This window comes from Thamnophis elegans, chromosome 6 (genome assembly GCF_009769535.1).
Source record: "Thamnophis elegans isolate rThaEle1 chromosome 6, rThaEle1.pri, whole genome shotgun sequence".
In the NCBI taxonomy this organism is placed as follows: Eukaryota; Metazoa; Chordata; class Lepidosauria; order Squamata; family Colubridae; genus Thamnophis; species Thamnophis elegans.
In genome coordinates, this window is record NC_045546.1 from 32,168,409 (window position 1) to 32,182,726 (window position 14,318).

General features: G+C 33.8%; 1 protein-coding gene across 1 annotated transcript in view; it reads right to left on the reverse strand.

Annotated features, from left to right (window-relative positions):
• ABI3BP (ABI family member 3 binding protein) overlaps window positions 1-14,318 on the reverse strand; it is a 134,333-nt gene that overhangs the window by 18,747 nt on the left and 101,268 nt on the right. Inside the window, exons 54-60 of the mRNA XM_032220287.1 lie at window positions 14,054-14,128; window positions 12,366-12,437; window positions 10,772-10,846; window positions 8,099-8,173; window positions 6,128-6,184; window positions 5,363-5,437; window positions 402-509 (exon numbers count right to left, since the gene is read on the reverse strand). Coding sequence (XP_032076178.1) covers window positions 402-509; window positions 5,363-5,437; window positions 6,128-6,184; window positions 8,099-8,173; window positions 10,772-10,846; window positions 12,366-12,437; window positions 14,054-14,128 — 537 coding nt within the window. The remainder of the gene's footprint in view (window positions 1-401; window positions 510-5,362; window positions 5,438-6,127; window positions 6,185-8,098; window positions 8,174-10,771; window positions 10,847-12,365; window positions 12,438-14,053; window positions 14,129-14,318) is intronic.

Sequence of the window (14,318 nt, forward strand, 5' to 3'; positions counted from 1 at the left end):
CTCTCTCTCTCTCACTCCCCTGTCTGTCTGTCTGTCTATCTATCTCTATCTATCTATCTATCTATCTATCTATCTATCTATCTATCTATCTATCTATCTATCTATCTATCTATCTATCATGTATCGTCCATTCTTTCCTCTATCACAACTAAATCAGCAGCTTTATTTTCCATGAAGCCAAAAGCAAGACACTGCTATCTCATTCTTTTCACCCATGGCAAGATTCAGCAAGATTCTGCTTGGCAGGGGAAGTTTGAATACAACCAAATTTCTTGATTATTCTCTCTGTTATTCTATTATTATTATTATTAATCATTATATGCAATATAATGAATCTAATCAGAATGAAACTGATGCAGATCAGGGAAAATGCTATAGAATGCATAGTGAACACATTTTACCTGGATCTGGTTTTTTTCTTGCAATTGTGGAATCCACTGATATACTGGACTTAGTACTAGAGCTTGGAGGGAGCGGCTTTGTAACATCTTCATTTTTTAATTTCTCATCTTAGAATTAAAAATAAAGATAAAAATATTATCAGCTAATAGCCATGACAGCTATGTGTTATCTCACTTACCAGGCAAATTGTTGAGAAAGTGAGTACTAGTCTACTTGTATCTTAAAGGTTGGATTCTTATAGACCAATATGACAATAGAAAGCTGATCTGTACTGGCCTTTGACCTGATTCATCATGGGTTCTCTTATGCATAACACCATACTTTTTTTGTACTCCTCCTCTGTTTCTGAATTATTTGAATCTTCCTGTGCTTTTAATTCGAGGCTCATAAAGGGGGTAGTCAAGCCACTTAGAGACAAAATTTAACTCAAGGGCCAAATGTTCTGATTCAGTTCTCAGTAAAAGCAAGCTATACAAAGATCATGTCCCTCCTGATCTTCTGACTAATCCCCATATTAAATAGCAATCTGTATATATAGCAGAGCCCACATAAAGACTGTGAAAGGAATGGTGGGCGAAATGCTACATAACTTTTAAGGTAATTTTTGGAGAACAGAGATTTACTTATCTCGCTTAGTTTAACGATCAGTTATAATGTATTCCAATCAATTATAAGAATTTCAGAAACAAAATACAAAAAAAGAACAATAATGTTAAATATTTCAAAACTGTCACAAAATCAGTAGAAACATAATCAAAGTAAATCTTATTCATAAACATATAATTTTACTGCAACTGAACATGCATCATTTCCAATAATTGCAACATACAGTGCCACCAAAACTGACAGAAAACAGCTGCAACCTTCTTTGTAATCATGGAATACTGGTCTAAGAATAGGATGAGGATTCTTTCCACCCTTCTTGTTTTGGAGGAATTACTAGTCCATGCAAAGATCATAGTAAAAGAGGCAACACAATAACACATTGGCCTGCTCAATCTCACTGATCTCATGAGAACAGATGCATTCAGCTTTGAAGATATTATCATACATCCTTTCAAAAGAGCTAAGTGAACCAAACTTAGAAAAGCTCTTCTATAGCAATAGCAGTAGACTTATATACCGCTTCATAGGCCTTTCAGGCCTCTCTAAGCGGTTTACAGAGAGTCAGCATATTGCCCCCAACAATCTGGGTCCTCATTTTACCCACCTCGGAAGGATGGAAGGCTGAGTCAACCCTGAGCCGGTGAGATTTGAACCGCTGACCTGCTGATCTAGCAGTAGCCTGCAGTGCTGCATTTAACCACTGCACCACCTTGGCTCTTCCATGCAGCACATATGTAAGATTGTATCTTGTAGGAGGAAGACCATATCTGTTTTCACATGAAGGAACATGTGTATTTTAGGCTCTCAGGATCATAGACCAGGGGTGGGATTCAGCTGGTTCAAACCAGTTCGGACAAACTGGATGTTATTTTTAATCTGGTTCACTAAACCGGTAGTTGCAAGGACTGTCTGACATCGCCACCCTGCCCCTCCCAGGAGTGTCCACGCAACCTGTTTTAGATGCCAGGTATGTGCCCCGAGGCTCTCCAAGGGTGAAAAATGGGCTTACCAGAAATTCAGAAAAGGGCCTGTTTATGGCCTTCAGAGGTCCTCCGGAGCCCAGGGTAGGCCATTTTTGCCCTCCCAGAAACTCGAAGAAAACCTCCGGAGCCTGGGAGGACAAAAACACTATCCCTGCCAACAGGAAATTGACTAGGCCATGCCCCCATGGCCACGCCCACCCAGCAACCGAACCAGTTGCTAACATTTTTCAATCCCACCCTTGACATAGACTGAACATTTTTCACCAAGTGGAAATTTTTATGCATACCGGTATATATATTTATAGTCTTACAATATCTGTCCTAGTTTAGCATTGTATGGCATAAGTGGCAGTGTAAAAAATAGACATCTTCTAATACCTAGACATTTCCCAAAACTGTTTATATAATCCTTTAAAAGCTGGCTTTGGCGCCAAGCCAAGTTTGAGGTTTTTTATTTTTTAATAGCCCTTTAATTTGTTTTATTGATTTTGTTGTTTATTAGGGCAGATTGGTTAGGATTGTCTGATTTAGTGCTTTTAGCTGTTTACAGGGGTCTTTTTTTCTAGTTTTGTATGCTGCTCATAATCCACTGGGTAGCCAATATAAATCTATATATATAAAAGCCAAATACCACTCACTCCCCACGAAATCTCCAGAACCATAAAACCTCCAAACTTGAAATTTGGCACATATGTTCCTCTTGGCTTCTAAGTGCTCACTAAGAAAGGATTTTCATAATGGCCATCAGATCATTAGTATTTCTTATACAGTAATTAACACGCTCTGATGCTAAGGAATTCTACTCTCCCTCCCTACCTGAAAAGAACTCTGTTCCAGCTGCCAGTTGCCTCACATTCCGTTACCTCAGTTCAAACTGGCAGACGTTCCACTCCTTCACTCAGGAGTGATCTGGGGCTCCTTACAGTACTAAATGTTGGTACTTCATCAAAATGTCTACATCTTCCACCTATGGAACTGCTCCGGACTCAAGGCGGTGGAAGCAATATTCCCTTATGTGTTTCAATCACTGACTACCACTGAGTCAACGGATTGTGAATCAAATTTCTCCTGCATAGCCCGATCACATAGTTTCATCGCGAAGCACAGGTATCCAGCTTGTAAGTTAAAGTGCCTAAGAAGCTTTTTTTAAAACGTAAAAATTCTGAGTGCTGCAACCTACATTGTTTCAATTTGTGTGTATCTATTCCAAACATTCTTCAGTTTTGTATTTGGTTATATTTCCTGGGGCAACCCCAACTCAACAGTTTTGCAAGACAGCCCACAGGATGTTTTAAAATTCCAAAAACCAGTACAAAAAAAGGGGAATGTTTTGTCTGACAATTGAAAAATGATCTAAAATGGAAAATCTTACACAGACAAGCTTTCATTGCCATAGATACATCACCAACTGGCATCTTTCGGCCATTCTCAGAACCTGAAGTCCCTGGCAGAGTCTACTATTGGTGCTGCTTCAAACTTCCTTTAGTTTTTTTTTTTCTGAGCAATTGTATTTGGTCATGGATATTTGGAACATTTAAATGTCCAACCAAATCGTCTACTGCTTTTGAAGTGTGGACATTAAAGCCAGGTAAACAATTAGGTTGCTTTGACAGATGGGAATTCATGGCCAAAGATACTTTACCCAAGTTCCTATTAACTTGGAATTGACTCTGTTCATTAGTCAAGAATGTATTTTTTTAACAAGAACAAATGTCAGACTAAATGCCAGAAAGGTAAATTTCTCAAGAAATAGCCACATCATCTAAAAGAAAAGGGTCTGGCTATTCCTCTAGGCATACATTTTTATAGAAAATGTGATAATATAATTGAATTGTCCACAACAGTAGGCAAGAGAGCACAGAAATAGAGTTCATTAAATAGTACACAATCCGATGTTTTATTTTTATTTTATTTATTTATTTATATTTGCATTTTTAATATAATTTCGGATGCTATACATGAATACTATAGAATTTTATCTTTTTGATCAATAAACATAAACTATGTATGATATGATGCTAGTTTTCTTTTAAGGCTTGAAAAAGAGATGAAATATCAAAATATAGGTTGTTTTTTTTTTTTTAAATTAGTGAACAGTCTGCAAATAATGGGATGAAAAGAAAGATTAGTCCTTAAATATATTCTTGCATTATAAGGAAATATTTGAGGGTCTTTCACTTTTTTACCCAAATTATTTTATTTTGTTTGTTTGTTTGTTTGTGTGTGTATGTGTGTGTGTGTGTGTGTGTATGTATGTATGTGTATGTATGTATGTATGTATGTATGTATGTATGTATGTATGTATATATATATATATATATATATATATATATATATATATATATATATAACATACATACATACATACATACCAAACTGTCTCTTTTATGTTAAATATATAGAACATAAATTATAGCAATAGCAATAGCAGTTAGACTTATATACCACTTCATAGGGCTTTCAGCCCTCTCTAAGCGGTTTACAGTCAGCATATTGCCCCCAACAACAATCCAGGTCCTCATTTTACCCACCTCGGAAGGATGGAAGGCTGAGTCAACCCTGAGCTGGTGAGATTTGAACAGCCGAACTGCAGAACTGCAGTCAGCTGAAGTAGCCTGCAGTGCTGCATTTAACCACTGGGCCACCTCGGCTCTTTCATTATTATGAACTGTTCTGTACAAAGACACAATATTTGTTGTCTCTTTATTTAATACAACATTTATTTTGATTTAAGGATTAGTAAGGAAGTATCAAAATCTACTATGAAACAGAAATAGTTCTATATTTCAGAGCCTATATACTTTGATTTTCTTTCAATCTAAACTTTTAAAATCCAAATTTGTCTTACTTAACTCAATTTATTTGACAAATATTTTCAATAAGTAAGCAGATTGTTTATATTCGCTCTGTAGTCTTTGGTGGCGTTTCACTTTTCAGGCTGCAATTAAAGTGTCAGAACCACTACATTTTTTCTTGCCCTCCATCCCAAAATGTATATGGAAGTAATTATGGCACATCCAAAAGTTAAGACATATTTATACTTGAATAATCACCGTTAGAATCTGTCAGAGATAAAGGTTAATTATGGTTCAAATTATATCTCTTTCTTTATTTGCAGCTATTGCTACTTTCTTAATGTAAAATAAGCATTAACAGAGCATTAAATACATGTCTACTCAATGGTTTTATTTTCTGGCATTTGGTTGTAGAACTAAAACTAATTATTTCACAATTATATTATTGTTTTATATTTATCTGTCTACAGAAATAAGAAAAGGACCACAAGGTATACCATTTGACATATCTGCAACAAAGTAAAGGTGCTGCTACTAAACATTTCAACAATATGAGGAATAATATTTAACTGTTACCTCTTGGTTTTTTAGTCTTGGACGGTCCTCCTGGTGTTCTGATTTTAGGAGGGGCAGGTGTTGTTCTGTGGACAACTGAAAAAAGGAATGTCAAAGTTATTAGGAACTGACTGGAGACAATGATATATTTATTTTCACTATAGTTATTAAAATTCCAGTTTTCCTCATTCAAGTTCACTGGTTTTAACTACTCCACCAAATTAGCTATCCAAAAGTTGCATCTTAGCTAGCTCCAGTTAATACAAGAGGAAAGGTAAGCATACTGAGATACAGCTTAACTTTGTAATCTGCAACAGCAAAACACTGACTGGTATGTAATGTTTTGACAGAAAGCAGCTATGGTGATGCAGAGGACAATATGCAATTTAGAGAGGCTTTGGTGGGAAAACGGTATGCAGTATTATATACTAAAGCAAATTGGACTAGATGACCTACAAGGTCCCTTCCAACTCTGTTATTCTAATGCTATTCTAAATATGAACAACTGTTCATGGGCAAGAATCACACTGAATATTTTCAAAGAGACTGAAAGTAAGAAAACAAGCAGGACATTACATATGTGATTGAAGCTGGAAGTAGCACCAAGGACCACACAGTTCAACCTTAGGATACAAATATTCTCTTCAATTAATCCAAAGTATGGTTCAGTATTTCAAGGACCAGACAGAGCTTTGCTTTTAATAATCAAAGGTAATAAATTCATCAGCTAGATTATGGTTCTGTATTGATTTTAGTAGAATGGGTTTCCTATTTTGAGGGCTATACCTTTTCTCAAACGTGGCGTTTTGGTGACTGTCACTTTGTTGTTCAGTTTAGATGAAGCTAAAACAAAATAATTAAACACGTTAAGTGTACCCAGTGTTGTTTTTAAATAGAATATTATGACTTTCAAAACAGAAAGTACTAAACCATCAAAGCAATCTTACATGTATTCTAGGAAGATTATTTTTTGACATCGGGAAATTTAGAATTAATAAGATTTCTGATTCAGAAATCTGTTTGACATAGTATTCTGTATAGTCATCTAAGTTTCCACCTAAGTTTCCACCTAAGTTTCTATACAGGTGGAGAATTTATGTTGTATATTTACATGCATGCACATATGTGCACACACCCCACACATACACACTGATTCATAAGTCTGCATGAAATTTAAGTGAATTAAATGCTCATTCCAGTTAACTTCAAAGTATAGATAAATAAATCATTCAAATATCTTGGAACAATTGGAAACATGATAGTGAAGCTGAATTGATTCTGGGTATGCTGCAGTTAAAATGCAGGGAACAAAAGCAAAGTCACAGCCACAGTTGGGTAGTTTTGTGAGCCAGATTTGGAAATTGAATAACAAGCAATATTATTATAAGAAAAAAGCATCCTAATACATTGCCATCTACTTATCGTATTAATATTCATAACTGAATGTATTCCTAGTATCCTTTTATTCTGTTCAAAGAGCAGTTTATGGCAATATTGGAAAATTCTCTGGAGGTCATTCTTAATTTTCTTTTAGCACTAAAGAAGATTTGAGAAAGATTAACTCAAATGTTTATGTCTTAATAAGACTTGTCTTGTCTATACTTCATTCATATCCATTTGCCATAGTTTTCAGTGTGATTTTGGCTACATCCCACCATAAACTTTGTTATCACCACATAGTACCCTTTTTAAAGATTTGTATGCTTTACATTGCCAATGTTGTTTTGGCTCTGTGGTATTGGCTGCATTTTTAGTAGTTTGAATAGCTAAAACCCTACAGCAAACAAACCAAAATATATTAATAACTAACTGTTAATCCCAATTATTGCCAAAATCTTATCTTTCAGACGGCAAAATAAATGCTAGTAATAAGCCAAACCAAAGCTAAAAGAACAGATTACATTCAGACATTCCTTATGGGAATTCTTTTTGCAAATAAAAAGGAATTAAAGTTCCTGCTGCTAGCCCAAAAATTCTGAAGCTTGGTAGGTGCAATTGTTTGATTATTTGATCTCTGATTGTCTAGATGTTGTTCACTTCTAATCCAATAAACCATGATCAATGGTCACATTGATTAAGCCTGATGGGAATGGTGTCCTAGAAAGTCTGCTCTCCTTGCTTTCTAAGAGACATAATATACTTTGAATTGCTGAGCAGTTATTTTAATAGAAATAATACATAAAGAGTCCTCCCAGCCTATCATTTATTATTATTTAGTTTGAGAAGAAGAAATATGAGATGAATAAAAAGTTATTATTCATTTTTCCTCTATCCCTTCTTTTCCTTCCATTATGATTTGGTTGCCCTATTACCAATAAAGTAAATAAGAACAGACAACGGGCAAAATAAAAATAAAAATAAAACACAATTCTTTGTGCAAATAGAGAAGCCAAACTTTCCTCAATCACTTTTTCATGAAGCCATGTTTCAAATTTAGAAAACAGCAATTGTGTTTGTGGTGTGGTGTGTGTGAGAGAAAAAGAGAATAACATATTAAAATTTGACTTTGAAATGTAATATTACTACTGATGGTGATATATTATATAAAAATGCACTAGCAAGTATTATACCAATAATACTTAACATATTGGCTCTTTTGAAAAAAAAACTTTTCATATAGCTTTGTTATGAGCCATTATGGATAACTAAAATAAGTTTATGTTGATGTATTTCAAGATATTGCATCAGTTAGATTTCCAAACACTAATAGCAGTTTCAAAAATCCCATCTATATGAATTTTATCAAAATGCAATTACCAGGTTTAGTCTTGTTTCTTTCTTGTTTGTCAGATGATTTGGGTTTTGAAGGAATAAGGCGTGTTTCTTTTGGATCTGGAAAAGGAGTGAGATATTCATTAGAAATCATGCCTTGTGTTTTATTCAGATAAGGGTACATGACTTAAAACCATTAGATAAAAACAGATGATTCCACGTATTTCTGGTAGCTGACTTGAAACAGTGCAATGATATATAATCAGTGTTAAGGAGAAATAGTTAAACTAAGAAACAATATCTTGAATAAGAAAGATAGAAAAAAAGATATTATTTAGCATACTGAGTAGAATCCACGTAAAATGAGTGATCCTGAGAGCAATAAAGACCCAAGTGATAAAGGAATTTAGAAGTAGTAAACCAGACCCAGAAGTCTATTGGTAACAGCTCCTGTACCCAATATAAATCAACAAGGACAGTTGCATTTTTTGCTTGATGTAGCTTCTCGGGCATTTTCAAGCTAAGCATAACAGTGTAACTGGGATTTGGTAAGGTTATGAATAATTTGATCAATCATTCTGGTCCAAGGAAGCTCAAACCTGGTGATCCATGGTTAAGAATGCCACAGGAAGCCAAGAGATCTAACAGGTCTAGGAGACCTGCAAATCATTTACAAAAGAGACCACTGATTGTTATGTCAGGTATTCTGACCATGAAATAGGATTGGTAAAAGATGATATAGAAGTACTGAAAACTAGTGCACGTTTGAGCTTGTGATTATGTTTTTACAGTAACCACAAAGGTACTTCTTAATAATTTTGGATGTAATAGTTGTATGCACATTTCAAGCATGGTCATAATATTTGTGTGTATGTATATCTCTATATACACAAATATTCAAGGCAGCTAGATATATCTTGTCCCAAAGAAAAGCTCTTCAAATTTGATATGATTAAAAAAAAAAGTAACAGCAGTTACTAGCAATGTTAGTAGCAATTTCAGTGATTTTTAAAGGTTTTTTTGCAGTGGATTTCTAGTCTGCCTTCAAAAACAGAAAAGAAAACAATCATGATTATGGAAGCAAATTTTATGACAACTTTTTCTTCTTGTGTTGAGATATTTGTGCTAATCTGGCAGCAGGACAATACTTTGGAAACTTTTTCTCTCTTCTAAATAGTCTTTTAGGTGCAAGCAGGGCGAATGTTGGCTATCTTACTCTAAAAATACAGAAACTAAAATATGGATGATAATATGAACATATACAAATGAGACTCAGTTACTAGATTTGGTCTGTAGCACTGTTGGCATGGATAATTTGATTGGTTAAGAATGAACTATTCAATGGGAGAAAGGAAAATAAGAATTTAAACTTGGATTATATTGTGCAGGAATGCATCTGTTTATCAGTGGTAAAAGCTGGTATGAAAGTCACTTGGGAAGAAGGTTAAAAAAGAAAGGCAATATTTTTATTATTGCAATAATATTTTGTCATCATCATCATCATTATCATCATCTTTGTATTTAAAGGTTTCTGAATGACAAGTATTACTTTGCTTAGAATTTTCATTATGGGAGATAAAATTAGCAGAATATGTTTACATGAATTCAAAAGATCTATTTGGACAACACTGAACTTTTGAAATTTCTGCACTATCATTTTCTGCATTTATTTTATTTTATTTATAACACATATGGCTAGTTCATGTCTCCGTAGACTAAGTTAACTCAAAGTTTTCACCAGCTAGTATTTTTCCCCTGTGTTGACATAATTGGATTGAAATGGGAGCTCCTTCCATGCAGGAGACATTGTGGCTGTGTCCATAATATGACCATGGAACACACTGATAGAATTGTAGTATACTGATAGATATGTATACTGTATTGGCACCTATGGCTTTGAGTACAAATAATTACCTGTAAAAATACTTCTCTATCTATTATTCTGCATTTGCAAAGAAACAGGTACAGGCACTTTATGTACAATCAGTTGTGGCTGTTTCTCTTCACTGAGAGAATCACATATATTGTGAGGTTTAATGAAGCAAGTAAGATTTAGAGCACAGGTGACTTGATCTTTTTTCTATTTCCTCCACCTTCAGAACAGTTACCCCTCGCTGTCTTCTTTCTTTTTTTCTTCTTTCTTTCTTTCTTTCTTTCTTTCTTTCTTTTCTTCCTCCCTTCCTCCCTTTTTCTTTTTTCCTTCTTTCCTTCCTTCCTTCCCTTTACTCCTGCTCATTCTCCCCCCCTCCTCCTCCCTTCTTCCTTTTGAATATACATCTCTTCCTTATTTTAGTTTGATGGAGCACATTTAACTGTATAACATTAAGAAACTAAAATAGAAGGAAATGCTCCATAAACAATTGGAATGATGAAACAAAGAAACTGGCTCAAACTTGCATCAGATGAAATACAAGTAACCTGAATATGATAGAGGTCAGATAAAATGATTGGGTAAGTAATCTCCCTTGCCAGGACGTTCAACAACATTGTTCAACTACTAGTACATGAAACAATAATATTAAAGTGGTGTTGCTATTTTAAACCTTTTTATGTGAAAGTCAGCATTTACTGCATAGTTTGTGCCAAGGACAGCTGAGCATATAAAAAGAGCAAAAATACAAAAATAATGGTACAAAAATGGTACTGGGAATTTCTTGTCCTGCAAAACAAAACAAAAAACCCCAAGAAAGGAGCATCATTTTTATTGTACATAATTACCAAGTGTTTCCTTTGTCTTTTCAGGGGCAACAGGCACCATAGTTGTAATAAAATCTTGAGAGAATGGAATAATTTCTGCAAGACAAAAAATGGAGACATCATGAAAGAAATGGAAACATTAAAAAAGTTATTTTTCAGTAGTTTGTTTAATGTAGTTTGTTCCAAATAATTTACTCTCCAATACATTAAAAAAAATCTTAGCCAGAAGGATTTTATTGCAATTTCACAATCTTTTATATTGAATGAGCTCCCCACCTAGTATACACAAGGGTTTCTGGACTTCTACTTGCTGTTGCCCTTGCTTACACAGATGGATGTTTTTCAGATAAGTGAATTGTCCACAGATAATCTGCAAGTGGGGCAAGATAAATAAAGGCAGCAATACTGTGTGCTGCAAGTTAAAATGGACCAGGATCCCCTTGTTTTGAGCTTGTCAATACCTTGTCAAACTGATATGGATAAGTATTGAAGTAAATGCTTATAAAGAGTCATGGTAGTGCAGTGGTTAGAATGCAGCATTGCAGGCTAATTCTGCCAACTGCCAGCAGTTCAATCCTGAAGGGCTAAAGGTTGACTTAGCCTTCCATCCTTCTGAGTCAGTAAAATGAGGAACCAGATTGTTGGGGCAATATGCTAACTTTGTAAAGCACTATGAAGCGGTATATAAGTTTGTTATTGCTACTGCTATTATTTTTTATTTTTGAGAAAAGTAACATACACTGCTTTTTAAAAGCTACTATGCAAGGGAAAATGTTACACTAGAATGGCATGTTATTGCAAACCAACTGTACTGTTTTAACACTATTCCAGTTTCCATTAAGAAATCATTTTATGCAATGCTTTTTATATAACATATATACCGAGTGAAATGTATTAGGGTAGATTCATTATTATTTTCACATACATATATCTATAGAAAAGAAAAGCTGAATTACAACTATGGCATAGTTGTCATTTGATATTAAATATTTGTCTAAGGCTTATTTCTAAGTTGAGAATTTAAGTACATACACAGTTTCTGAAAACATCAACCTTTCTTTGGATTTATGGACATTAATTAGCAAGTTCATGGTAATTATCATGGATGGGGTAACAATAGGATATAACATCAATGGCTAAAAGGGATCTTATTTATTATTTTTAAAGTTTCCATAGTACATTGTCAGACTACATAATTAGGCTGAACTCCTGAGCAAATTATAACATTTAATGATTTGCCATGTAAGGATTATTTTAAAGAATCTATTATTTTAAAGAATATATATATTCTTTCACTATATATATATATAGTGAAAATGTATATAAAAATAGAGGGAGGGAGGGAGGAAAAGAGAAAGAGAGAGAGGGATAGAGTGCCAAAAGATCCTGCAAATGAGTCCTGGGATAAACTATACGCAATGTACTAAACTATTTTATGTAAATAATCTCTAAAAGGGAAAAAGGTGGCTGCAATCTAAGAATTACTATATCCAACATTCTGTCCTGTCTGGATTTGTTGTATGCATCCATAAATATATCCTTGCAGTGAGGAAGTTTAATGGTGCAGTTTTAGTGAAAGAAACAGTGTGATATAAAATAGCAATTATATATCTACCTGGTTTTGACTGTTGTGTTTTTTCACCAGGACGATTTTTAGGTTTGGATGGATCATGTTTGATATTTAGACCTGAAAAGGAGCAACACACTTGATATGAAATGGTGTTCTTGTGTGAGAATTATTTATCATAGTAATTCAAGAAAAAATAATTATAAAAAATAATAGAATTCACAAAAGAATTCACAAGAGAGACCAGAAGAACTAGAAGGAAAACAATGAGATTTGCTGCTTTACTTATAGTTTTAAATTTATTCTTTGGATTAACAGTTTATAGTCTAGATTGCAAATCTTACAACAGAGTATTTTCTTGAAAGAAGGATGGTGTCACTTTAAATTTATTTGGCTCAAAATCCATTCCTACACTATTTTTTCAAATCTTTGCAAATTCTGAAAGGGTTAATTCTAACAAATGTGGCAGATACTAGCTGGACTACTCTATATTAATAGCAGAGAAAACAATATTTTTTCATCTAAATTAGAGGAGTTTGTCGTAGAAACTCCCTTTGAAATGTATCTCAGTGTATGGCAGAGACCATGTCTGCCTATGCCATAATGGCAGCATTTTTTAATTCATCCTTTCAGTAAATGCATTTTCAGAATTTCAGTTTCTCAGGAAAATGGAAAATAAGAATAGTTACAACTATTCATTCCAAGGGAGATTCTATTTTGCTGTTTGGCAAAAATGCTGGCATTTGCAACTCATTTGGGTCCTGTATCTCGATCCTATGCCTTGATCTAACATATATATATTTCTTTTATTTTCAAATAATTCTTTTTAGGAAATATGATTTTTTTCAAATAGCTGAAGGTTGAAATGTTTTTTTTAATAAGCAAATAATCTGAACTTTTCAAATTGACTTGAAAAATCCTTACAGGTCAGTTCCTATTATATTACAAATCTTTAATTTAAAGGGGAAAATGGATATTCCTATTCAAATAGAAAGCATGTATAATAGCTAAATGTGTACTGATTTAAATATATAGAATAAAAGGTTAACTTTACATCTGTTGTACAATGTTCTCATGTTAAAGGTATTCTGAGAATAATCCAAGTTGCAAAAAATGCTCTAAATCAGAAGAAATTGTTTAGGTTAATAGCAAAGACAACCTCCTGGCTATTTTCTAAAACTGGAAATATCTTTTACATGAGAAGTTACAAAAAAGGAAACTTTTTTAATAAGCCAAAAATGTAGTTAAAAAGGAAAAACGTTATTCTGGTTGCTAAGAATGAATTCATCCTTTTCTTTTATACTCTGCTGGCAGGTCTGTCCTATATTTTAACAGATAAGAAAAAGAATAAATAGTTGCTATTATTTCTGAGTAAGAAACTATTTTTTACAGAAAAATACTGTAAATGATTTTATAATGTGTGGGTTTTTCCCACTAGTATTTGTATGTTGAAATACATCTCTCTCTCTCCCTCTCTCCCTCTCTCCCTCTCTCTCTCTCTCTCTCTCTCTCTCTCTCTCTCTCACACACACACACACACACACACACACACACACACACACACACACACACGGGCATACCCCACGCCCTATTAAACAGATTTTTTTCCAGTTTTTAATTTTAGTTATACATGATACGTGCTTTCTCTCACATTATTTTATGTGAGTATGTATGATGGAACTCTATTAAATATATTTAAAACAAATTCCTGAAACTCAAAATAAAGAATTACTCACTGGATTTGGTTGGGGTTGTATCAGGACTGGAAGAAGTTTTTGGTCTGGTTGGAACTTGATGTGTTTCCTTAGGAGCTGTAAGAAATTATACTGAGGTTTTTTAAAACTAATATCTCAAACTACAGAGAATACAGAAAAACAGTTCTACAAATATACACACATACACACACATATACAATAAAAATCAGTAATAATTATATAACTGTTTAATAAAACACGGTATTATAAATATGAGCACTGTTATAAAAATACTGATTAAAAAAAG